Consider the following 23,446-nt stretch of genomic DNA (forward strand, 5'->3'; position numbering starts at 1 on the left):
CTGCGCGTGCGCGGACCGGGCCGACCCGCAGCCCCGCCCACGACGGCCCCGCCCCGCCCCGCCCCGCCCCGCCCCGCGGGACTGCTGTGCTGGCGCGGAAGGGTCCCGCGCACGCTTCCGGCCTGGCGCCGCATTGCGCACGCGCAGACGCAGTCGGCTGCCCGACCAGGCCCCGCGGGCTACGGAGCACGCGTGGACTCGAGCGGCGAGCCGGGTGAGCAGCCCGCGCCGACTCCGCGGGACTCCGCTCGTCCGCGTCTCCCGACACAGCCAGGGTAGAGGCTCTGGTCCGCGGGGCTGGGCGGAAGGGGTTGGGAGGGGCTGCCGTCTCGGGTGGTCTCAGGGCGGCCGCCGGGCCGGGCCCGGGCGCGTGCAGCCGCGCTTCATCGGGTGTCTCAGCGTGTGGAGTAACGGCCGTCTCCAAGGCGTTGGGGGTAGGGTGGGGCGGCGTCCGGCGGTGCGGTTCCGGGAGGCGGGGCGGTTGTGGGGGCAGCCGGTGGGGGTGGGCCGTGTGTGTGTGGACACCGGGGGCGCGGGCGGCGTCGGTTCTGTGGAGGGTCATGGGGAAGCCTGCCGGCACGGGAGCCCGCCGAGCCCGCGTCCCCGTAGAGGCCCGGATCCTGGAAATACGGACAATTTAGAGATCCACCCTCCGCAGGAATTTTTTTTTTTTTTCTTTGTCAGCCATGCAAGTAGTTTTCTTAAGCTGCCCTTCGGAATTATTTGCCATGAAGTTAAAGCCAACTGTTTTGTTTTCATGTTTTTATTTCTAAATAATTAGCTAACAGATTTCAGATTGCAAATTGAAAGCCATTCTCCATCCGCAAATGCAGCTGTGGAAACATCCTTATGCATTCATATGTGTACGTAGGAAAGTATGTGGACTCGCTCACTTTTCCTTGCCCTTCAGCTCTTCCAGGCAGTGTCGTCATGCAGCTGGAATCAGGAACCAACTGTACCTGCAGTCTCGCAGGAGACGTTGGATTTTAATATTTGCTAAAGGGGTGTTGCTTGTTTTTTATCTTAGCACTTGCTGTTGGCAGCTGCCAAGGCGTGTGTGTGGTTTTCCCCCACTCCCACGAGTAATCTGTGGCTCCTTCTCTGGCCATTGAACATGGCGGCAGGACTGGGAGATAATTTAGACTTTCTGCCCTTGACAGAACTTCCTAAAAGGGAAGGAGAGAAAGCCACCCGCCTTTGCTTTACCTTGAATGAACGCACACTAGGCCATTAGGTAGGGATGCTCCCAGGAGATCGTAAGCGTTGTGAAGTAAGACCATCCTGAGCAAATGCTGATGGCCCCCCATCACCTCCGCTGAACTGGTGTGGTCTCTGGGAGACAGGTGGGCACCCTGGAAATACCTCAGATTTTCCACCGAGGCTCTGAATATGCACAGGCAGCTACTCAGTGTGACCATTCCACATTTATACATGTGCTGCCTTGGAGTGTATGATCCAGTTTTCTGGGGGTGAAAGGTTTCATATTATCTGGGGTCTTTGATCAGAGTAGCTTGAGTGAGTTGAAGAAATTACATTATGTACAAACATTATTTCCAAACCTACAGAAAGGGGTAAAGTTTTTTTTAACTTTTAATACAATTTTTAAGAATTATTTTAGCCTTGAGCGCAGTCTGTGTTTGTCTTTGTTCATGTTTGGCTGTGTCAGGGCTCAGTGGCTGCGTTTGGGATCTTGTGTCATATTTAGCTGCAGCATGGGATGTCTTAACTGCAACATGTGGGATCTAGTTCCCCAACCAAGGATCAGACCTGGGCCCCCTGCATTGGGAGCATGGAGTCTTAGCCACTGGACCACTGGGGAAGTCTGAAAAGGGGGTAATTTTTTTGATAGGTATGTTGCTCACTGGAGCATATTAAGTTTACCTAAGATGTGTAAAGCTGTTCAAAGAAAATTGAACTGTTGTCGTACTAAACAAATTCAGCTTGACCCAAAGCTGGCACAGTCAGAGATTTCTCCTGGACCTACTGTACTTTCTTCTCCATATTACTTACAGTCATAATTTGTGGTAATTTTCATTTTCTGTCTAAGAAGAGGACAAAGAGAAAAGATAGTCAAGGCTTTCCAAGATTCCTGAGTCTTCTAAGCTGTCTTTTACTCTGACAATGAGAGGAGATGGGAGAATGGCAGTATGTTTGTTGGCAGAATAATCACCTTGCTCAGACATTTTTAGGATTCCCTGTCTAGAGCAGTAACCTTTAGAGAGATCCTGAAGGAAAAGAAAAGATGATGTGTCTTGTGGGTGTCACTGGAAGCTAGTAAGCATTTGGACAACCTCTCAGAAGGCACTTGGGTACACGTACTTTCATCACGTCCGTACTTCTCCCCACAGCAGAAGCTCGGCCTTCCACTTAGGAAGGATTAATGTATATTTGGCTAACTGAACAAGACAGAATCCTTTCAGTGATGGCACATTTGATTTATTAGAGCTGATTTTGGCAAAAATGTGAAGTTAGAAGGACACCTTTTGGGGAGGAAACCAGCTTGTGACCGAGATGGAGGTGATCTTATCACCTCTCGATCCAGCTCTGCAGGGAGCTCTAGAAGTGGTGCTGGTGGAATGGCAAGCCTGTGAGTCCCCAGAGACTTGACTTTGAAAGGCAGTGTTCGTTGGGATATGTAAGCGTCAGGTGCCCTGTCATCATTATGTGCATGTCATTCTGAACATAAACCTGCCCCAGATGTCATATTCCATGATGAGGGTATCTGAACTCCTTGGTTCAGCCCTGCAGCTTCGCTCTCCTGTTACTGATGATTGCGAACAGTGCCCCTCATCGGAGCACTAAATCCACCCCCTTAGCAGTTCTGCTCCATTTCTCAGCAGCTTCTAGCACAAATGTGGGACCTTTGGACAGCCCTCGCCAAGGTCTGGTGCCCAGTCAGTGGGCAATCTCTTTCCCTCCCAGACTGCAGTCACTTCTTAAAGAACTCGTGTTCCCATGTGTAGCTCTAAAGCAGGTGACTGCCTGGTGTGTAGCATCTAGAGCTGTTATTGTGTGGGTGATGCTGGAAAGGCTTGCAGTCTTCTCTTTTATCATGTATGCACACATACACATGCCAAAAGTTAAGGCTGTCAACTTTATATTTTAAGACAAGTTTTTAATTAAGGAATATTGGTAGAGACCAATAAGTAAATTACACTTTTCTTTATTTTGAAGTAAAAGAGCTGAAGCAAGAAATAACTTATTAAGGAAATAACCTGATCATGAAAAGTATTTGTGTGAAGAAATACCATTTAAGTCAGTAGGGAGAGTCAGAGGGTCATGAGCAATACAAGAAGATGTGATTTTGCAAACTTTGCGGAAGAAAACATTTCCTTGTATTTTTCCTTCTAAAAAACCCTGTCTTATAACAAGTTGGTTACATGAGCGTGCATTTCTGAATCATTGATTAAAATCATTCGCTTCTGATTTGAGTTGTGGGTTTTATAACTCTTCAGCTTCCCTGCCCTCATCTTTCTTTTTTTTTAAGGTGAGTTATAAAACTTTAGAGTTTATAAGTACCGTATACTTTAAGTCATTCTTCTGTTAGCTGAGCTCACGTGTTTGGTCTTGGAGGGCCTGGCTTCCCTGCTGTTTGTGATCTTGTGGAGTCTGTACATTAGCATCAGTGTCTGGCGACCCCTGTCCCTGTGATGTGCACAGATACTGCTTTAACTCCAAACACACTCTGCTTCTGGGCGGCCCTTGGTGGTCTGCAGTCGCTCACTCAGGGATGCCTAGTAGTGACATTAAAATACCCACTAGTTGTCTGATGGTATGTTAAGACTGCTTATCTGTTACAAGGGTGTTGGTTCTTTCAGCAGTTCTTTGGACATACTGTTCACTAGACCCCCTCTGGAAATGTCCCAGCCCCATCCTCAAGCAGGCAGGAACCTGTGTCCCGAGGCCACCTGTGTGGTTTCTTGTTGCACTGCTGCATCGGGGTCCCTGGGGCACTGTGACGTGATTGTCAGATGCAGGCGGTGATCATCTTCTCCACTTTCCTTAGAAGAAACAGGCGCTACTCTGCAGAGCAAGTTTTCAAGATTCTTTGGTTACATTTTTAATCACTTCTCTTTCATGGTGAACAAATGTTTTCTGTTAAGATACCTGAGAACACAAGAAAGAGATAATGCTTGTTTTAAGGACCATCCTGTCTATTTTACAAATTTTAAAGTGTGGTCAATATCTCCTCCCTGTACTTTACAAACAGAAGCCACCCGGGGATGCTTGGTACCCTTGCAAAGCTGATCCCATCCACAGACTCTGTCTGTTTATAGATGTGTATGGAGTCGGTGATGACAAGAAGGGTGACCTGGAAGTAATTCAGTTGCTTCCCAGAAAGCTGATGAGCCAGTCTCATGGCATGTTTGACGCATGAGTCCCCTGTGTCATGACAGTTTCACCACAGTGTCAGTAAACAACCCATCTGCCTCATTTGAAACTGACTGAGAACAGTCCATGTCAGATGAGACATGTGTTAAGGTTGATTTGATCTGGTTAACAGATTGGGCAAAATGATGTCTCTATAAAGAAGAATCACTTTTGACCAGATGCCAGAGGCTGTGATACATGTAGATTTCCTTGGATTTCTTTTGGAAGTCAGCATTTACTTCTCCCGCAGTGTTCTTTGGATTGTTTGTGATTTTGTAGATCCATGCCCTTTGAATATCTGTCACATGCATTCCCACATTGCCTGTTCTTGTCCTTCAGCGTTTTCAGTGAGCATCATAATGACAGTAGAAAGCAACTGTTCTGTGGCTTGTTGATTCCTTAATTTCAATGGACCTTTACTAAAAATATTAAGTGTTTGAGCCGTTAAGGATCAACTGATAAATGAGAATTTCATATTTATGTTTCATATAGAAGTCTGTTCAAATTCTTACTCTGTATCTTGTGGGGAGGGGGAACAAGTCAGGGATTTACCTTTTTTGCAAAAATATTTGAAAACATCTGATAGATTTTATATCCATAATTTATTAAAAAAACTTACTTTTAAAGCATTAAAAATTTTTTTCCTGATTCTGAATCCTGAAATACAAGACCAGAATGAAGCCTCTTTGTACCTTGCAGGTCAGTTTGCGGTGTTTGACTCTCAGTCCTGCACAAAAGCTAATAATCTCTTCCTTTATTTTTTCTTCTGGGACAGTGAACATGGTTCACTTGAAGGTGTACCCCGTCTCTGTTGATATTTGCATTATGTTCATTTATTGTTTTTTTAACTTTGTCCATACTTTTTAGTTCTTTTAGCATATTTAGGACAGTTGAGGTCTTTGTCTAGCAGGTATGCGGTGTGGCCTTTTTCAGACATGGCTTCTGTTGGTTTGCATTTTTCTTTTCAGTGGACCACACTTTGCTCTCTCTGTATGCTTTGTTCAAAGTGCTTTTGTTCATACTTTGTTCATAAAGTATGATTTTGTTCATACTTTGTTCAGAGTATGATTTTGTTCAAAGTGCTAGAAATCAGATTCTCCCCCTTCTCCAAGATTTGTTTTTCCTCTCATTCTGTTGTTATTGCGATTATTTTAGTCTGTTTTTGTGCTAAAGATCAGCCTGAGGAAGCTTAAGGTCTTTCTAAGCCTACACCTTTTCCTGGGCATGCACATGGACCTTCTAAATCCCTCCATGTTTGCAATTGCTGTTTATAAGGGTCTGGTCCTTAAATGTGTGGCCCATGACGGGGGCGGGGCAGTGGTAGCACAGTAAATCCCCTCAGAATTGCTTCTCCTGGGTGTGTGGGGGTGGGAGTGCTGCAGCAATGGCTGCCTGCCTCTGCCTCCATGATCAGAAGTACCATCAGCAATCAAAATCCAGATTCCCATTATTTGAAGAACTGGATCTTTATTGCCCACTTCCCTCCCACTGTGTTACATACAAGCTTCTCCTAGAGCTGTTGGAGTTGCGTTCTGAGACTCTAGCACGTCTGTCTGCCTGGCGTCTGTTCCTCTCAGGGCCGGAGGGGCTTACGTCTTCTCCGCAGCTTAGCTCTCAGGTGCACAGGAAAGTCATCTCTGCTCTCATAGGATGTTTTCCCCTTCCGCCCACTGTCTGAGCAGTAAAAACACTGTCCCCATTTTCTCCCTGCCTCCTTGTTCCTGCATGTGACCAGTCTTAGGTGGTCCTTCCCGCTGTGCTGTGACTTGGATTTCTAGAACTGGGAACAGCAAACTTTCCGTGGCATTGACCTCACTCAGCTGTATGTTAACCCCTGAGCACAAAACCTTCCTGAGGCAAGTGGGGATAGGAAGCCACTGCTGAGTTAAGGGCCCAAACTGACTGAAATTAACGACATTTTAAGTCTTCTCCTGGGAGTCGAAAACCTTTGAATAGACTAGTAATCCGAAGTAGTTTCATCAGATAGACTGTGTCAGTACAATTCTCTTAGTATGGAGACAGTCTTCCCAGATCCTTCTAATAACTTGATACACACTAACCATTCCTTCCCCCCTTTAGACCCCACCTTGATGATGTCTACCTTCTGAACAGTCTCACCTCTCTGACCACTTTATTTTGTGCTATGAGATGACAGATCTGTTAATCTGTGTTTTGTCTAAAAGTGATATAGTGATAGCTTGTTCAGTTGTGTCCAGTTCTTTGTGACCCTGTGGACTGCAGCATGCCAGGCTCCCCTGTCCCTCACTATCCCAGAGTTTGCTCAAATTCATGTCCATTGATTCGGTGATGCCATCCAACCATCTCATCCTCTGTCGTCCCTCAATCTTTTGCAGCATCAGGGTCTTTTCTAATGAGTCAGCCCTTTACATCTGGTGGCCAGAGTATTCAGCATCAGTCCATCCTACATCTGTGAAGGTGACATGTGACAAGTCAACCAGAGCCAATCCTGCTCCCTGCACACAGCGTTCACCATGCTCATCGTTTCCTGTCACACTTCGTAGTGTTCTTTAATTATTGATTTCTTGTGGTCCCTTTGCTGCCAAGTAGATAGTCATATGAAGGTACTAAACTAGTGGTTGCCACAGATTGCATATTGTCAGTGAGATGCTGCAACGTGAACAGTACTGAAGGTAATTGTTTCTGTTCCTGTTGGGTGCCAAGGCCGATTAGGTGGTTTGTCACTGGAAACTCATCTAATTCAGAACAACTCTATTAAGTAAGTTTTAACATTATCTCCATTTCATAGATGAGAAAATTAAGGCATAGAAGAGTTAAACACTTGCTTAAAGCTATGTAGTTAAGAAGTGGCAAAGCCATGATTTACGCTTAGGTAGTTTGGCTGCAGTTCTTGCTCTTAATCCAGTATTATATTGTTTTTCTGAATGTCTAAATAATAGCAGAAATGCTTTTTCACAATCAGTATAAAAAATACCAAGTATCTGCTTCAGATAAGAGCTGTTTGTATAAAGTATTAGAACGTCGCAGTCTTGAGATGAATCTGTGCAAAAATTATAGATCGTTTACAGTGAAAAACTCCAAACATTTAAGACTACAGCCTGCAGTAGGAAGTTTGTCGTGATGCATGACCCTATACTCATGTGTATTTTTTGCTAAAACATTTCACAGAGCACTACTGGCTTCTACTATAAGCCATACGTTTACTTGGATGCATTTTTTTCTGTTTTTAAAAAAGCTTATATTTTCCTATGTTGAATTCATACCTTAATGGAAATCATTGTACAGTGTGAAAAATGCAGGTAGAAAAATAGATGAGTCATGGGATTTATTCTAAGTTCTTTGAAAAAGATTTTTACTTGGGGAAGGCTCAAAGTGTTTAGAAACCATTTCAGACACTTTTTGGTTACAGAATCAAGTCCATGGGTCTCTGCAGATAATATAATAAACATTTTAAAAATTATGTATTCCTCACTCCCAGTGGTAACCACTATCTTTAATCTTTAGTTTTTCATTAACTTGCTTTTATCTCCATGTTTCTGAACTTCACTGAAATAGAATTATTGATACTATATGTATTCTGTAACTCTGTGATTTAACATATTCTTAAGATTGATTCTTGTTAGGATATGTGGCTGTAGGTTTTGTTTTTTTTTTTCCCCCTGTGGTGAACTTCCACTAGGAGTAACAAGGACTAAATTTCCCCTCCCATCTGATAGAACTGGAAAAAAAAAAAAAAGAAAGAAAGAAAAACAGGTAAAATATATGGGGGAAAATGCCTTTGAAGATAACAGGAACCAGGCCACAAAGGTCAGTGGACCCTGAAAAAGGGAAATGAACAGACTGTGCCTGATGGTTGTTCCATCTTACTGCCTGAGAGAGTTTTTAGGCTGCTATGCAGGGAAGGGAACCCAGGGACCACTCTGACTCAAGGAAATACTGATAGATTTGGGGGAAGCCTCATGGGAAGCAGGCAGGGCAGAGTGAGTACCAGAGGAGGAGCTCCAGAGAACTGCGTTACAAGAAACGTTCGTTCAAGCAGAAGGAGAATGACAGGTGATGGCAGTATTAATCAATACAAAATGAAGTGCAATGTAAGTGGTTACTATGTAGGTAAATACAAAAGATTTTTTTAACAGTGTGGTGTGTTCTAGTTCAGTTCAGTCACTCGGTCATGGCTGACTCTGCAACCCCATGGACTGCAGCACTCCAGACCTCCCTGTCCATCACCAGTTCCTGGAGTTACTCAAACTCATGTCCATCGAGTTGGTGATGCCATCCAACCATCTCATCCTCTGTTGTCCCCTTCTCCTCCCGCCTTCAATCTTTCCCAGCATCAGGGTCTTTTCCAGTGAGTCAGTTCTTTGCATTAGGTGGCCAAAGTATTGGAGTTTCAGCATCAGTCCTTCCAATGAATATTCAGGACTGATTTCCTTTAGGATGGACTGGTTGAATCTCCTTGCAGTCCAAGGGACTCTCAAGAGTCTTCTCCAACACCACAGTTCAAAAGCATCAATTCTTTAGTGCTCAGCTCTCTTTATAGTCCAACTCTCACATCTATGCATGACATGACTATTGGAAAAACTGTAGCCTTGACTAGATGGACCTTTGTTGGCAAAGTAATTTCTCTGCTTTTTGATATGCTGTCTAGGTTGGTTATAACTTTTCTTCCAAGGAACAAGTGTCTTTTAATTTCATGACTGCAGTCACCATCTGCAGTGATTTTGGAGCCCCCCAGAATAAAGTCTATCACTGTTTCCACTGTTTCCCCATCTATTTGCCATGAACTGATGGGACCAGATGCCGTGATCTTAGTTTTCTGACTGTTGAGCTTTAAGCCAACTTTTTCACTCTCCTTTCACTTTCATCAAGAGGCTCTTTAGTTCTTCACTGTCTGCCATAAGGGTGGTGTCATCTGCATATCTGAGGTTGTTGAATATTTCTCTTAGCAGTCTTGATTCCAGCTTGTGCTTCATCCAGCCCAGCGTTTCTCATGATATACTCTGCACATAAGGTAAATAGGTAGGGTGACAGTGCACAGCCTTGACGAACTCTTTTCCCATTTGGAAACACTTTGTTGTGCCATGTCCAGTTCTAACTGTTGCTTCTTGACCTGCATACAGATTTCTTAGGAGGCAGGTCAGTTGGTCTGGTATTCCCATCTCTTGAAGAATTTTCCAGTTTGTTGTGATCCACACAGTCATAGGGTTTGGCATAGTCAATAAAGCAGAAGTAGATGTTTCTCTAGAACTCTCTTGCTTTTTCAGTGATCCAGCGGATATTGGCAATTTGATCTCTGGTTCCTCTGCCTTTTCTAAATCCAGCTTAAACATCTGGAGGTTCACGGTTCATGTACTGTTGAAGCCTGGCTTGGAGAATTTGGAACATTCCTTTGCTAGCATGTAAGATGAGTGCAACTGTGTGGTCATTGGAGCATTCTTTGGGATTGCCTTTCTTTGGGATTGGAATGAAAACTGACATTTTGCAGTCCTGTGGCCACTGCTGAGTTCCAAATGTGCTGGCATACTGAGTACAGAACTGTCACAGCATGATCTTTTAGGATTTGAAATAGCTCAGCTGGAATTCCATCACCTCCACTAGCTTTGTTCATAGTGATGCTTCCTAAGGTCCACTTGACTTCACATTCCAGGATGTCTGGCTCTAGGTGAGTGATCACACCATCGTGATTATCTGGGTCATGAAGATCTTTTTTGTACAGTTCTTCTGTGTATTCTTGCCACCTCTTCTACACCTCTTCTGCTTCTGTTAGGTCCATACCGTTTCTGTCCTTTATTTTGCCCATCTTTGCGTGAAAACTTCCTTGGTATCTCTGATTTTCTTGAAGACATCTCTAGTCTTTCCCATTCTGTTATTTTCCTCTTATTTCTTTGCATTGATCACTGAGGAAGGCTTTTTTTTTTAATCTCTCCTTGCTATTCTTTGGAACTCTGCATTCAAATGGGTGTATCTTTCCTTTTGTCCTTTGTCTTTCGTTTCTCTTTTCTCAGCTATTTGTACGGCCTCCTCAGACAACTATTTTGCCTTTTTACATTTCTTTTCCTTGGGATGGTCTTGATCACTGCTTCCTGTACAGTGTCACAAACCTTCATCCATAGTTCTTCAGGCACTCACTGTCTATCAAATCTAATCCCGTGAATCTATTTGTCACTTGCACTGTATAATCGTAAGGGATTTGATTTAGGTCATACCTGAATTGGTCTAGTGGTTTTCCCTGCTTTCTTCAATGTAAGTCTGAATTTGGCAATAAGGAGTTCATGATCTGAGCTACAGTCAGCTCCCTGTCTTGTTTTTGTTGACTGTATAGAGCTTCTCCATCTTTGGCTGCAAAGAATATAATCAGTCTGATTTTGGTATTGACCATCTGGTGATGTCCATGTGTAGAGTCTTCTCTTGTGTTGTTGGAAGAGGGTGTTTGCTATGACCAGTGCATTCTCTTGGCAAAACTCTGTTAGCCTTTGCCCTGCTTCATTACTCGAAGGCCAAATTTGCCTGTGATGTGTTTATTTTATATCAAATATAAAAATAAGATGTTGGACAATAGTAACACAAAGGCTTAGAGGAGAGAAATGGAAGTTATATACAAATCGTAAGGTTTTTGTATAACACAGGAAGTGGCGTAATGTTATTTGAATGTGTGCCATGATAGATATCCTGTAAACCTGTAATCCTTAAAGTAACTACTTACATAACAGTTACAGGTGGCAAGCCCGCAAAGGAGAAAAGAAAATGTTTTCATTGTGATATAATATCCTACTGTAGGAATATACAGCAGTATATTATGTAACGTCCAGTGAGTGGACATTTCAGTAGTTTGTTGTGGCCAGTACACATTCCCACTTTGAACGTATCTCTATGTCTATCTATGTGAATCACAGGAGTTTCATATAGTTGTATGATACAGAATTACTGAGTTTGAAGCAGAGGTAAGGTAATATTGTTATCCAAAATGTTTTCATCAGTTTACATTTCAGCAGCAAAGAAGGCAGTTTCTATTATTCTACACCGCCCCCCCCCCCCAAAACATTCGGTGTTACCTGTCTTTTCCATTGTAGTCAGTCTGGTAGGTATATAGTTATATCTCATTGTGATGGTAATTTGCATCCTCTCTCATCCCTTTTAATTTTCCTATCTCTTCCTCTCCCCCTCCTTTACCAATCCTTCCCTTATCCCATCATAACACCTAGGAGCCTTAGGTCATCTCGACAATGACATTCACACATAAAAAGCTCTGATTCAGAGAGTCTGCTGTGAATTATCTGCATGTGACCACTGGGGTACCAGGAGAAAGCAAAACATCTTTACAGATTTCATTCTGAAAGGAGTCATAAAAATGTGAAAAATTTTATTGTAAAATCTGTATACATGGAGAGAGAAAGCATGCATTTATTTTTTCAGCTGTAGTTCAGGGGAAGATCTCTGCAGACGTATGTATGCATGTGTTTGGCTGCGCCAGGCCTTTGTTAATGGCACGTGGCATCTCGTTCCCTGACCAGGGGTAGAACCGGGCCTTGCACTGGGAGTGTGCGCTTGGCCACTGAACCATCTGGGAGGTTCCTGGTCTCAGAAATTTTAAATACCTGTTTTCCTTATACAACTCACTTCCAGTTTGGATCACTGCTGTGAGTTAATTTTTTTTAATTGTTTGATGGAAAAGAAAAACACACTCACATCACTTAGACTCATTCCCCACAGGTGTGAGATGAGTGACTCTGAAGACGAGGGCCCCCCCCAGCTTTCTTCCTACGCCCTTGCAGCTCTGCAGGAATTTTATGCTGAGCAGCAGCAGCACCACTCTGACCTCCGTGGTGACGATAAGTATAACATCGGGATAATAGAAGAGAACTGGGTAAGTGAACAAGCTCCGCATCCTTCAGGACGTGTTGGCAGTGTGGAGCGTGTTCTGTAGCTAGTCCACTGTTGGTCTTTACCCCACCTAACAGCCCAGTTTGTCTCACTTGTCACTAGGAAGCTGATAGCCTGTTCAGTAGCTAAGACACTGGGAGTGCAGATTCTCCTCATTCTGACCCGGGCTGCTTGATGGTCAGAGGAGGGAACGTTTCAGATAGGGGAAGAGCATATCACCGTGTCCAACACAGACTGTACTTCTTTCTTATAAGACAGGTTCCTTCTGTCAGTTTTTACTGGAGCCCAGCATTCCTTGTGGGAAGGGATCATTGTAGTAATGGGGCAACTGTAGTAATGGGGGTGTTAAACATGTAGTGAAAAATTGATGAAAGGGGTTTTTAAAGAAGATATTAATAGTTCCTGGTGCACAGTATGTATTTTAATTGTATTTCTATGGGCCAAATAAAAATAGGAATTTTTAAAAGTGAGTTGAGGAAAGCTAACCTAAACTGTAACGTATAAATCTACCTTTTTTGAAGCATAGTTAGAGATAGATGAGGCTTGAAATTTCTTTGACTACCTTGATCATTGATCTGCCTCTCTTCATCACTTTGCATCTGGGAGGTGTGTGTGTGCAGTCTTTTACATTTTGTGTCAAGTTTAGATCTCTTTAAGTTATAAAGTTTATATTATTTTATATAAAATTCATCCTGTCTTTGAAACTGTCGTCTCTGAAACTGTGACAGAAATGTTTCTTTATATTTACTCTGAATGTTCTACCTACTCAGATGCCTCTAGTTTTCCTTCCTCATGTTTTTATTTTTAGCTTGATGCTTTGAATAATAAATATTAGAAACCTGAAGTCCACCTTAAGGTAATCTTTTTGTCTTTTCCTTTTGCTTATTTAAATACTGTGTACTTTCTTTCTGATTCTGAAAGTAATCTATGGCTGGTGTAGAAGATAGGTAAAACATCAGTTAAAAAAACAAGTCATAATTTCACTACCTGAATTAACTAGTTGTATATTTTTGGCACGTGTTTTGGTTTGTTCACAAAAATGAAGAAATCTCCCAGGAAGTTTGAAAGAATACATTATAAAACTAGAGGGCAAGTCCAGGAGGCATGTGTGAAACTTGGATGTAGGTGACTAAGAAGATCCTAGAACCTTCTGGAGAAAAGCATGTCACCTCCAGTGTCTTAGGACAGGTCACGTTGCACTTCTCAATAGCTTTATTAGAAACTAGGAAAAAAGTGAAGCACTGCCTTCAGTGTTTAGAGTGAAAATTTCACTCAGTCTAGGACTCTATGCCCAGCTGAGTTACCAATGAAATGTGAGGATAAAATCTTAAATGTATTAGACATGGTAAGTCTCACAACATTGACTTCCCATGCACCACTTTTCAGGAGCTACAGGATGATGTTGGGAGAATTAGGGATAGTTTCGGAGAACCCAAGCAAATGCAACAGTGGTTTGTTTATTAACTCTAGAAGAATAGGAGATGCCATACCAGAAGGAAGCGCAGAATATACTGCATGGCCCAGCAGTGACACTGGCTGTTGATAGAGTTTATATTGGTAAGTAGATATGAATTAAAAGGACAAGTGTATGCCAGGTCTAATATAATTCACTCATTCCTATCACAGCAGCTGAGCCAGTTCTGGTACAGCCCGGAGACGGCCCTGCGCCTTGCTGAGGATGCCGTAGCAGCTGCCGGGGAGGGCGGCAGGTGAGATACCAGGTTTGCTTCTCTTTTGCCTTTTAATCTAAAGTAATACTTTAAATGTCCTTCCTGGATGAGAGATGGTTCGTAAGAAGGTTCAACTGTAATCTGCAAAACCTGTGGTTGATGATTTGAAGACCACAAGGAAGTAAGAATGCTTTCCTGTCACATCTAGGGGCACACTCAAAACGCTGTTCCGTATAAGTCATCTTAATCTGTTTCTTATTTTAACATTTTTCTACCCTGTTACTTTTATTCCCCTAGAATTGCTTTAAAAGAAAAAAAATCTTAATGTTTGATCTTTCTAAAATTTTAAGAATCACAGGTTTTGTTAGTTTGGTTTTTATTTCTATCAGAACTTCGTGTGCATATAAAGTCAAATGGACCTGAAAGACTTGTTGAAAAAAGTAATCTATTGTTAATTTTCCCCTTGTCCCCCCCTTGCCTTTCAGCTCTTCTACATCTTTAAGGCTGTTTTTGTTGGCACTTGTTCACTTGTCACTCACAGACATCTCACCTTAAGAGGGAGGTGGGATGGGGGACCGGGATGGGGAATACGTGTAACTCTATGGCTGATTCATATCAATGTATGACAAAACCCACTGGAGGAAAAAAAAAAAAAGAGAGACTAAGGATTTAGCTCCTTCATCCTCCACTGCACACGTGCTTACTGTCCATGCTCCCAGTAGTTCTGCCCATTTTTTTTTTTATGGTTGGACTTGTTGGTAATATTTTGTTGAGGCTTTGCTTCTACATACTTCCCTGGTGGCTCAGTTGGTAAAGAATCAGCCTGCAATGCGGGAGACCTGGGTTTGATCCCTGAGTTGGGAAGATCCCCTGGAGAAGTCCATGGGGTCACAAAGAGTTGGCCACGACTCAGCAACTTTCATGAGTGATAATTAATTTGAAATTTCCTCTTTTATTTCCTTGGTTTGGGTTTCATATTAGTAGCTTCGTAAAATGACCTGGGAAGTGTTACTGTATTTGTTTTCTGGAAGTGATTGTGTAGAATTGGTGTTAGTTATATCCTATCTTGGTTAAATAGGGTTTATACATCCATATCACTAATCCTCAAATTCTCCCCAGTGGCGTAAATGTCTTAATCAACGAACTCACACATATTTCAACTCCTTGAAAAAATACCACCACCACCCCCCCGCCCCCGACTTTGCCATCTTCTTCTGTCTGGACTGGTTGATGTCCAGCTCTGTTCTTGGTGTTTCCCTCCACCATCTACCAAGTGTCCTCTTATCTCTCTCGTTTTGATCTTCCTGTATCCAGTATCCCAGTCCTTAGTTCACAGCTTTATCCTGGTTGCATACATCCTTCAACACTTTTCACTAGAGGGAACATTTTAAAACTTGTCTGAAAATATTTTTATTCTACCCATTCTCTTGATGTGTTATTGAGAAATACAGTGCCATTTTGATTTCTTATGCGAAACCTGTTTTTCCCGTCCCTGCCCCCTGCTGCTCAGGGTCTTCTACTGATCCCCAGTGTTCTGTGTGTCCTGGTGTGGTGCTTTCATCTGTTGAACAGGGTGGACGCCTTTCTGGTCTCATAACTTGGGTCCTCCAGTTTGGGAAAATTGTCTTTTTTTTTTCTCTCTATTCTTCTTTACCTGATTCATTTTTCTTTCTGTCCTTTTCACATATTTTGTCTTACCTGACCTTCTGGGAAAATTCCTCAACTTTATCTTTGAAAATTTCCACAGAGTTTGCCATTTCTGCTGTCCTGTACTTTATCACCTGTAATTTCTTCGGTCTCTCGATATTTATCATGGTATCTTGTTCATCCTTCTGAGGATATCACATTACAGGATTTCTTCTCCTCGCAGTCTCCGGCTCCAGCATGCCTCTCGTGTTTTATTAATATTTTGGCTCTAGTATGTGCTGACTCTTCTGAGTTGTCTGCTGACCCTCTGCCGTGTGCTCCTAGTTGAGGTGGGCATGCTAAGGCTGGAAGCTCCGATACTTGGGCAGGCTTTCTCTTTGGTGTTTGCAGTTGGCTGCTATGGATCAGCTCTTTTCCCGGGAATGCCCGGTCAGTATATCCAGGCTTTTTCTTGTGGGCTGGTAAAAGCCCCAGAAAGAGCGACCTTCCATCCGCAGGAGACTCAGGTTCAATCCCTGGGTCGGGAAGATCCCCTAGAGTATGAAATAGCGACCCACTCCAGTAATCTTGCCTGGAAAATTCTATGGACAGAAAAGCCTTGAGGGCTACAGTTCATGGGGTCGCAAAGAGTCAGACATGACTGAGCATGCATGGACAAAGCTAAAAATATTTAACATTTTCAAGGTATTTTAAAATGCGGAGTTCTCGTTGACCTCATTCCAGGAGGCACATAGGTCAGGGGTCCCAACATCTGGTGGGTTTAATGTGATCCTTGCCATTCCACACGGCCCTTCACCACTAGCTGTGCCCCCACCCCCATCCGGAGAACATCCTTCCCATTTTCTCCCACAGTGTGGCGGCTTGGCACAGAGATGAGAATCCTGGGAAGTTTCCTCTTCAATAGACCTTCCAAAAACAGTCCCCCTGCCGCCCCTTCCCCCCTACTTCTTGAGTTACCTGTTTTTCAGCTTCCTGAGCTGCAGGTGCTTTGGTGTCGGCGAGGCCCTCTCTCAGCTTTCCTGGCTGCCAGCTTGGGACTTGGCTCCCTTGGGCCTGCAGAGTGAGAAACCACCCAGCCCACACCCTTGCCTGTCAGCTTCCTGAGTGTGTTTCCTTTGTCTTCCCTCATTGTCTTGCTGTTGGAGGTTTCTTTCTCATGATTTATTTGCTTTGAAGAAGCAAATCTAAATGAATGTGTTCCCTCTGCATCTTTATCTGAAAGTCCTAAGGCTGTCTTTTTCTTTATATATTAAATATATGAATATCACAAAATAACTTGAAAATATTTAGTTTGAGGCTTAAAAGTATTTGAAATAAATGTTAAAAGAGACCAACAGGAAAATAATAGGTAAATTCAGGTCATGGGCTGCGTAACTCTTGTACCTAAGAGTTCACATTTTTTACTATGAAAAGTACATTTCATACTTAAAAATTATGAGTTGTAGATCTGTAAACACCACACTCCTCCCAAAATTCACTGCTGTTATTAGTTTGTAGTGTTGTTTTAAGAAAATCTGAATGCACTCCATACTCTTTTAGTGAAGTGGTTATTTGCTGCTATAACGCTATCACAAAGCTCGTTCATGAGCTGGGTCTCTCTGTCCCAGAATAGCGTGTGTGAGCGCCCCCAGCGTCTACCAGAAGCTGAGAGAGCGGCACAGAGACGATGTCTCTGTCTGCATCTTTGAGTACGACCGTAGGTTTGCCGTATACGGAGAGGACTTTGTCTACTATGACTACAAGAGCCCTGTGGACTTACCTGAGAGGATCGCCACACACAGCTTTGACATTGTCGTGGCAGATCCCCCTTATCTCTCGGAGGAATGTCTTAGGAAAATGTCGGAAACCATCAAGCTCCTGACCCGGGACAAGATCCTGCTGTGCACAGGTGGGTGCTGGCTGACCACACACCCTGTGACCTCATTCCACTTAACTCCCTGCACCCTGGGGCTGAGGTGCTGCTGCCTCTCGGGGCCTGTTGAGAATTCTGTGGCACAATGCCCAGGAAGTGGGGTCTGGCGTGCGGTGAGGGCACCAGGAGTGCTATCTGTACTCAGCAGTGTCAGTTCTAGTAACATGTCTGACTCAGCCTCTCCAGCTGATAAAAGAAATTTGCAACCTCGGGGGTTAAACTGGATGTCAGAGGTTACAGAGTGAGACATTAGGTTCAGTTTACGAGAAGAGAAGACATTCTCACTGGTAAGGGGAATTATCCTGGTGTTTCAAAACGAAAACATGAACCGTAGGTCCCCTTACTTCCAGGCCTGCAGCCCCTTTGCTCCCCATGGTGCAGTGGGTCCTAAGGAGGGGCTGGAGGGAGAAGAGCATTCATCAGCCAGAGGCTGGTACGAATGTATCAGTATGAGTTTGCACAATTCCATATTATTGAGAAAGGGGCCTCTGAGTCCAAGTTGGAAAAGTTTTTAGTAAAATTATCTTTTGTTACTTTGTAGAATATAAGCAATTTTTAAAGTTTCTAAGTATCTCAGCTTTGTAGAGGTAGAAAAAAGTAGGAACTTGGCAAAAATGTTGAAGGAAGTAAAAGGATAGAGAGCAGTGTGACCTTCCCCCTATTGCTGAGTGGAACTGTCAGCTCACTGCTCCTCGCCCCAGCCAGCGTGGCGCTGAGGCTTGTCTGGTGGTTCTCTTCAGGTGCTGTCATGGAGGAGGCGGCAGCAAAACTGCTTGGAGTGAAGATGTGCAAGTTTATTCCAGAACACACTCGCACCCTGGGAAACGAGTTTCGATGTTTCGTGAATTACGACTCCGGGCTGGACCGTGATCTGTCAGTGCAGCTCCCAGGGCAGGAAGGACCCAAGTGACATTTCCCGTCTGAAAAACTACCACCTCCCCAGTCCTCATTTTCGAGATGAAGACATCATGATTTCCTTAGGATGTCCCTGGAGCTCAGGGTGCTTTTGCCGACTTGAGTCTGTGGAATTTTATCTGGAAGAACTTTTAGACCCCATCTAGTCTGCTCTCCTCACTTAACACAGGTAAAGAGCAGTACGTCGTGACCAGCCAAGACCTCAGCCCCTGGCTCTAACAGCCAAGGGATTTGTAGTTGAGGACACAGTTTGTGTTCAGAAGAGGGAGGGCACGTGCTCAGTAAATATTTGTTAAATGAATTCCATTCAGAGGAAAAGTGCAAATAAAGGTTACCTTTCTGGATCTTGGCAAGGAAAGTCAATTCTTCCATTGGGAATGTGCTGCCTTTAACAGTTAAGGTGAGCTAAACTGATGAACACGGTTAATGGAACTGCAGTATTTTCCACATGCAATCCATTTACTCTTTGTCCAGTGCTCTGATGTTTGCACTATTTATATTTGCAGAGTGGCTGGAAAATGTTACACAATAGTGGCGATGATTGAAATAATTACCCAAGGTTTGAAAGGCAGTTTTTCTTTTTGTGTATTTCTTTGTTGTTAACCTGAACCCTTCTGAAAGGTTCAGATATACCACCACTAGTCTTATCTTATGTTGTTATTTCCAGAGGTTGAGCAGGGAAGTAACATTTGGCCCAAGCTGTATAGAACTACCCACAGCTATCAATTTCAGTTCTGAATTTTTATTTGGAAAATATGAATTTTGCTCAGCAATGTTTTTCATGTACAACCTCTGTCAATATATAGTACAAACTGGAAGTTCTCAGTAAAGCTTCCATTCAGATCAAACCAAGGCTGATTTTAAATGGGGAAGAGAGCACATAAACAGAGAGGCTGACTTCACAGTTGCTCTTAAAAACTTCAACCATAAAATTAAGATAAGACCTTAATAAACATCGTTTCCTCTAAGAACTAGTTGAGCCTATCAAAGCGGGGTCCAGAGAGAAAACCACAGCCAGCATGCCCTTCACCTACCTACAGGTGTTACATAAATCGAGTTAAGAAGATCTCACATTTACAGATAGTTCTGGTCTTTAGCTGTAGTGCTAGAAGAGGCGTTCTGGAAACTGTTAAGTCTGCGCACTTAATAGCTCCTGAAGCCCTTAAAACTAGCCAGATACCTGGGAATCGGCACAGATCTCACATACCACGCGCTGACCTCACTGCCTCTTGTCCATAAACTGGCCCTTGACTTTGAAAAGTAAAAAACTTTCTCCCTGTATAAACCTGTGGCGATTTATAGCCTCATGAATAAAGTGAGACTGGGGTGAGCTGAGCTGCCCATAGGGAGGGCAGGTCCTGTCCAGCCGTGTCCACCGGTGACCAACCGAAGCAAGAGTCAGCCTACCTGAACTTCTAAAAATTCCTGCTGAGGAAGTGAAAACAATGTTTATAAAATGTTTACAGATCAGGCAAAAACAATATACTTGCTCAAAACGGCTAGCATGAAAATATTTTGTTCCTGCCCCTATTGAAAAAATAGCTGAATAAACGGTTTACTCTACTTTTTAAAACTGCAAGCATCCGTCTGTCCTCTGAGACTCGCCCCTCCCTTGGTCCTGGGGACGAGGCGGGCCACCCCGCTCAGTCACCATCACCTTCCGGCCGCCCTGTGCGCCTGCTCAAGAGGAAGTCCGGGGTGGCCCACCACGCGGTCCAGTCCGGTCTGGTCCAGTCCACCGCTGGGCACGTTTCCTCGGGCCCGGGGTCCCGGGTGGGTGGTCAGGGCCGGACCGACTTGTCCAGGCTGGAGTTGGCAGCGTCCGCATCCTTCTCCGGCCCGGGCACGCAGGTGCAGCCCACGGGCACGGTGACGTACTCCTCGACGTAGACGGCGCGACCACCCGCGCAGCCTGGGGTCCGGCGCAGGACCACCGCGGGCACGAGCACTGGGACGCTGCGCAGGCGCACATCCTCCTCCCCATGTGGCCCGGTCAGGCAGCCCCGGCACAGGCAGTAGGCCTCGGGCAGGTACCGCGGGAAGCGGCCAGGGTCGTAGGAGATCCTGCGGGGAGAGGGCGGCGCTGGGCCCCGGGCCATGCTCCCTGAACCGCGCCCAGAGTCTACTGCACACCCCGAAAAGGGAGATGCCCCTTCTCAGCCCGGAGCCTGCAGCTCCTCCAAGGGTCCTGTGGCCTCCTGCCCCGAGCCGCCAGACCTGTTTAGGAGGCCCAGACCCAGGTCCTTCTGTCCGTCAAGGTTCACGCACCCCCCTGTCTGCGCGAAGGGGCTGAGTGACACGGGGAGGGGGGTGGGCAGGCTGGGACCTGGAAAGTGAAGGAGACCCTAAACCTGACCACTCGATGTTCCTCCAAGTCACCCTACTTTCTGGTCAGACGCCAAAATCCAAGCCTCAGCGCCCACGATGGGCCTGCAGCCCCGGGCGGACTCTGACTCCACCTCCCTGAAACCAGGAGGTCACTGGTGGGGGTCAGCACTCCTCCCTAACGTCCCCCACGTCACAAGGTTGCCATGACCCCAGACTCTCATCACTGTTCATCTGCCCTCTTCTAGAGCCGAGACCTTGTGACCCTGAAGTCTCAAGAGTCACAGCTGTGACCGCTGACCTCATGGGGGACACACTATGCCGGTCACACCTGGGAAGGCCCTAGAATGCTAGCCCCACGGGAGCACAGGACAGAAATAAACCAAACGAGATCAGCCCAAGGGGACCTCTGTGGACTGGTCTTCCCTGGCCTGCACTGCCTGGGCCTGCTGGGCAGCAGCTGAATTAAGAAGTGTCCAACTAAGAAGGATCTTCACACAACCAGTTATGGAAGCAGAGATGCAGGAAGGCACGTGATGAGTGATAGGGTGGGGAGGCAGAACCTGACCAGCTGTCAGCGTTGGAGGAAGGAGACCGTGTCAGCCAGGCTAACTGCCCACGGCCGGGGGGCAGCCATGGCCCCTGATGTGAAGGAAGGCCCATGGCTCGCTTCCTCATTTGGGTTCAGCATCTTTAGACACTGATTGAGCAGATGACTGAGCAGGAAGACCTGGAAATGGCATCTTGGCAGCAAGTCCACCTGATAACGCTGCGTACAAACCACTTATACAGCAGGAAAGAACTAGGACGGTCTGTGTGGGGTGATCTGTGGCCCCAAGGAAGGAGGGGGTGCTTAAACTCAGGGACCACGCACCTGCCTGCAAGCACCCCAGTGCTCAGAGGGACATGTCCGAGTCCTTGGTCACCACGTGGATGTGGGGATAAGGTCAGGAAAGGTCAGGTGACCAAGACAGGTGTCACAATGGAGAGGGAGAGCCAACTCAGTTGTGGACCCCCAGCAATTCCCTTCTCATTGCTGTGGGGGGTGGCAGCAGAAATCTGTCGAGATGAATAGGAGAAGGGCGGCAGAGCCAGTCAGCCAGCACCCCGTCTGCCCCAGGACCTCAGATCCACACCGAGCCTGTCCAGCGTGCACACACAGGGCTTGACAACATGTTATGGGATTTTCATCACTTACGGTCAGTCCTGTCTTTGCAAGAGCTTTACCTTTCCAGCCCTCCACCCCCTGAACCGCCTCATTCCCATCCTTCAGTGAGGGCACAGCCTCCCCGGAACCCCTGCAGGCAGGGGTGGGGGTCATGTCACGAAGAACCCCAGCTCCTCAGCTTCGCCTTCAAAGGCCTCCACAACCTGCTGCTGCCGCCTGTCTCCCCAAGCTTGGGCAGGCTCCCCAGCCCCACAGTGGGACACCTGTTGGGGGCCACAGCTGAGCTTTTGCTCAAGGTGAACTCTCCCCAAAACCAATCTCATTTCTTAAGGTCCAATGCAAGTCAGTATCTTAAGAGTTTTCAGATTGCCTTAGTCAAAATTAACCTTCACTTTCCCCATATTCCTGTAACACTTGGGGCCTCTCAGACAGAACTGCACCTTTTCCTTACCTTGAAAGGTAAGGGCTGCATCTGTCCTCCCCTCTTGCTCCAGAAAGCCCACTCGGTGCCTGCACAGCAGATGGTGAGAGGGTGGATATCTCCACTCACATTCAACAAACACCTGAGTGCCAGGGATGTTTCAGGCAGTAGGAATACAGATGAAATAATACAGTCATCGGTCATCCAAGGACTCACCCTCTCCGGGATAAATGTACAAAGAAGCAGTTAACCCAGCCATGGCAGCACGGGCAACTTCCTGGCAAAGTGGAGCCAGGGTGGACTGGTCCAGATGGAGGGGAGGAAGGGCCTCTGGGCAGAGGTCAGAGCCTAGACTCAGGACCACGTCAGTTAGGAGGTGCCACCCAGGATAACTGGTGTGGCTGGAGCCCTCTGTGGAGGGTCTGACCCTGAAGGCAGAAGGATGTTACAGGAAGAAGTGACCCAGTCTCGTGGAGTTTAGATCCCTCAGGGTACAGAGTGGAAGACAGTCTGGAGCCCAGGAGGGATCCTGGCTGAGAGGGAGACTTTTACATTATTAGCACATGAATAGTAGTCAAATAAGATCATTCATGGAAGTGCATATAGAGAGAAACTCAACAGGTTTCCATTCCAAGAGGGAAAAGAGGCAGGGGAACTAAATATTAAAAGAGCCTTGAAGAAAGATGGTAACGATAACCCTATATGCAAAACAGAAGAAGAGACGCAGAAGTACAGAACAGACTTTTGAACTCTGTGGGAGAAGGTGAGGGTGGGATGTTTCGAAAGAACAGCATGTATATTATCTATGGTGAAACAGATCACCAGCCCAGGTGGGATGCATGAGTCAAGTGCTCGGGCCTGGTGGGCTGGGAAGACCCAGAGGAATCGGGTGGAGAGGGAGGTGGGAGGGGGGATTGGGATGGGGAATACGTGTAACTCTATGGCTGATTCATATCAATGTATGACAAAACCCACTGAAAAATTAAAAAAAAAAACAACAAAAAAGAATGTTAGGGCTTTTTTTTTTTCAATTTCCTAATCATGAATGTAATAAAGCAGAATTAGTCAAATAAATTTTTAATAAGAATTGAAGATTAACAAAAGGAAAATAAAGTTCGTGAGTTACACACAACTAAAAAGTAAATAAATTAAAAAAA

General features: G+C 45.2%; 2 protein-coding genes across 3 annotated transcripts in view; one reads left to right on the forward strand and one right to left on the reverse strand.

Moving 5' to 3' along the window:
• Positions 1–81: 81 nt before the first annotated feature.
• EEF1AKMT1 (EEF1A lysine methyltransferase 1) lies at positions 82–18,719 on the forward strand. 2 transcript variants are annotated; one of them, XM_065902286.1, is made up of 5 exons: positions 82–214; positions 12,061–12,214; positions 13,858–13,940; positions 17,156–17,436; positions 18,201–18,719. In XM_065902286.1, exons 2-5 carry the CDS (start codon positions 12,068–12,070, stop codon positions 18,368–18,370), a joined length of 681 nt encoding a protein of 226 aa, XP_065758358.1. In that variant the 5' UTR covers positions 82–214; positions 12,061–12,067; the 3' UTR covers positions 18,371–18,719. The 2 variants fall into 2 exon arrangements, with proteins under 2 accessions (XP_065758358.1, XP_065758357.1); XM_065902285.1 differs by having other exon boundaries at positions 123–275.
• Positions 18,720–19,103: 384 nt separating this feature from the next.
• The window catches only part of IL17D (interleukin 17D), a 31,020-nt gene continuing 26,677 nt past the window's right edge, over positions 19,104–23,446 (reverse strand). Inside the window, exon 4 of the mRNA XM_065902287.1 lies at positions 19,104–20,439. Within this exon, the coding sequence (XP_065758359.1) occupies positions 20,157–20,439 (283 nt within the window). The 3' untranslated portion in view covers positions 19,104–20,156. The remainder of the gene's footprint in view (positions 20,440–23,446) is intronic.

Source organism: Muntiacus reevesi, chromosome 11 (genome assembly GCF_963930625.1).
Source record: "Muntiacus reevesi chromosome 11, mMunRee1.1, whole genome shotgun sequence".
NCBI classification, from domain to species: Eukaryota; Metazoa; Chordata; class Mammalia; order Artiodactyla; family Cervidae; genus Muntiacus; species Muntiacus reevesi.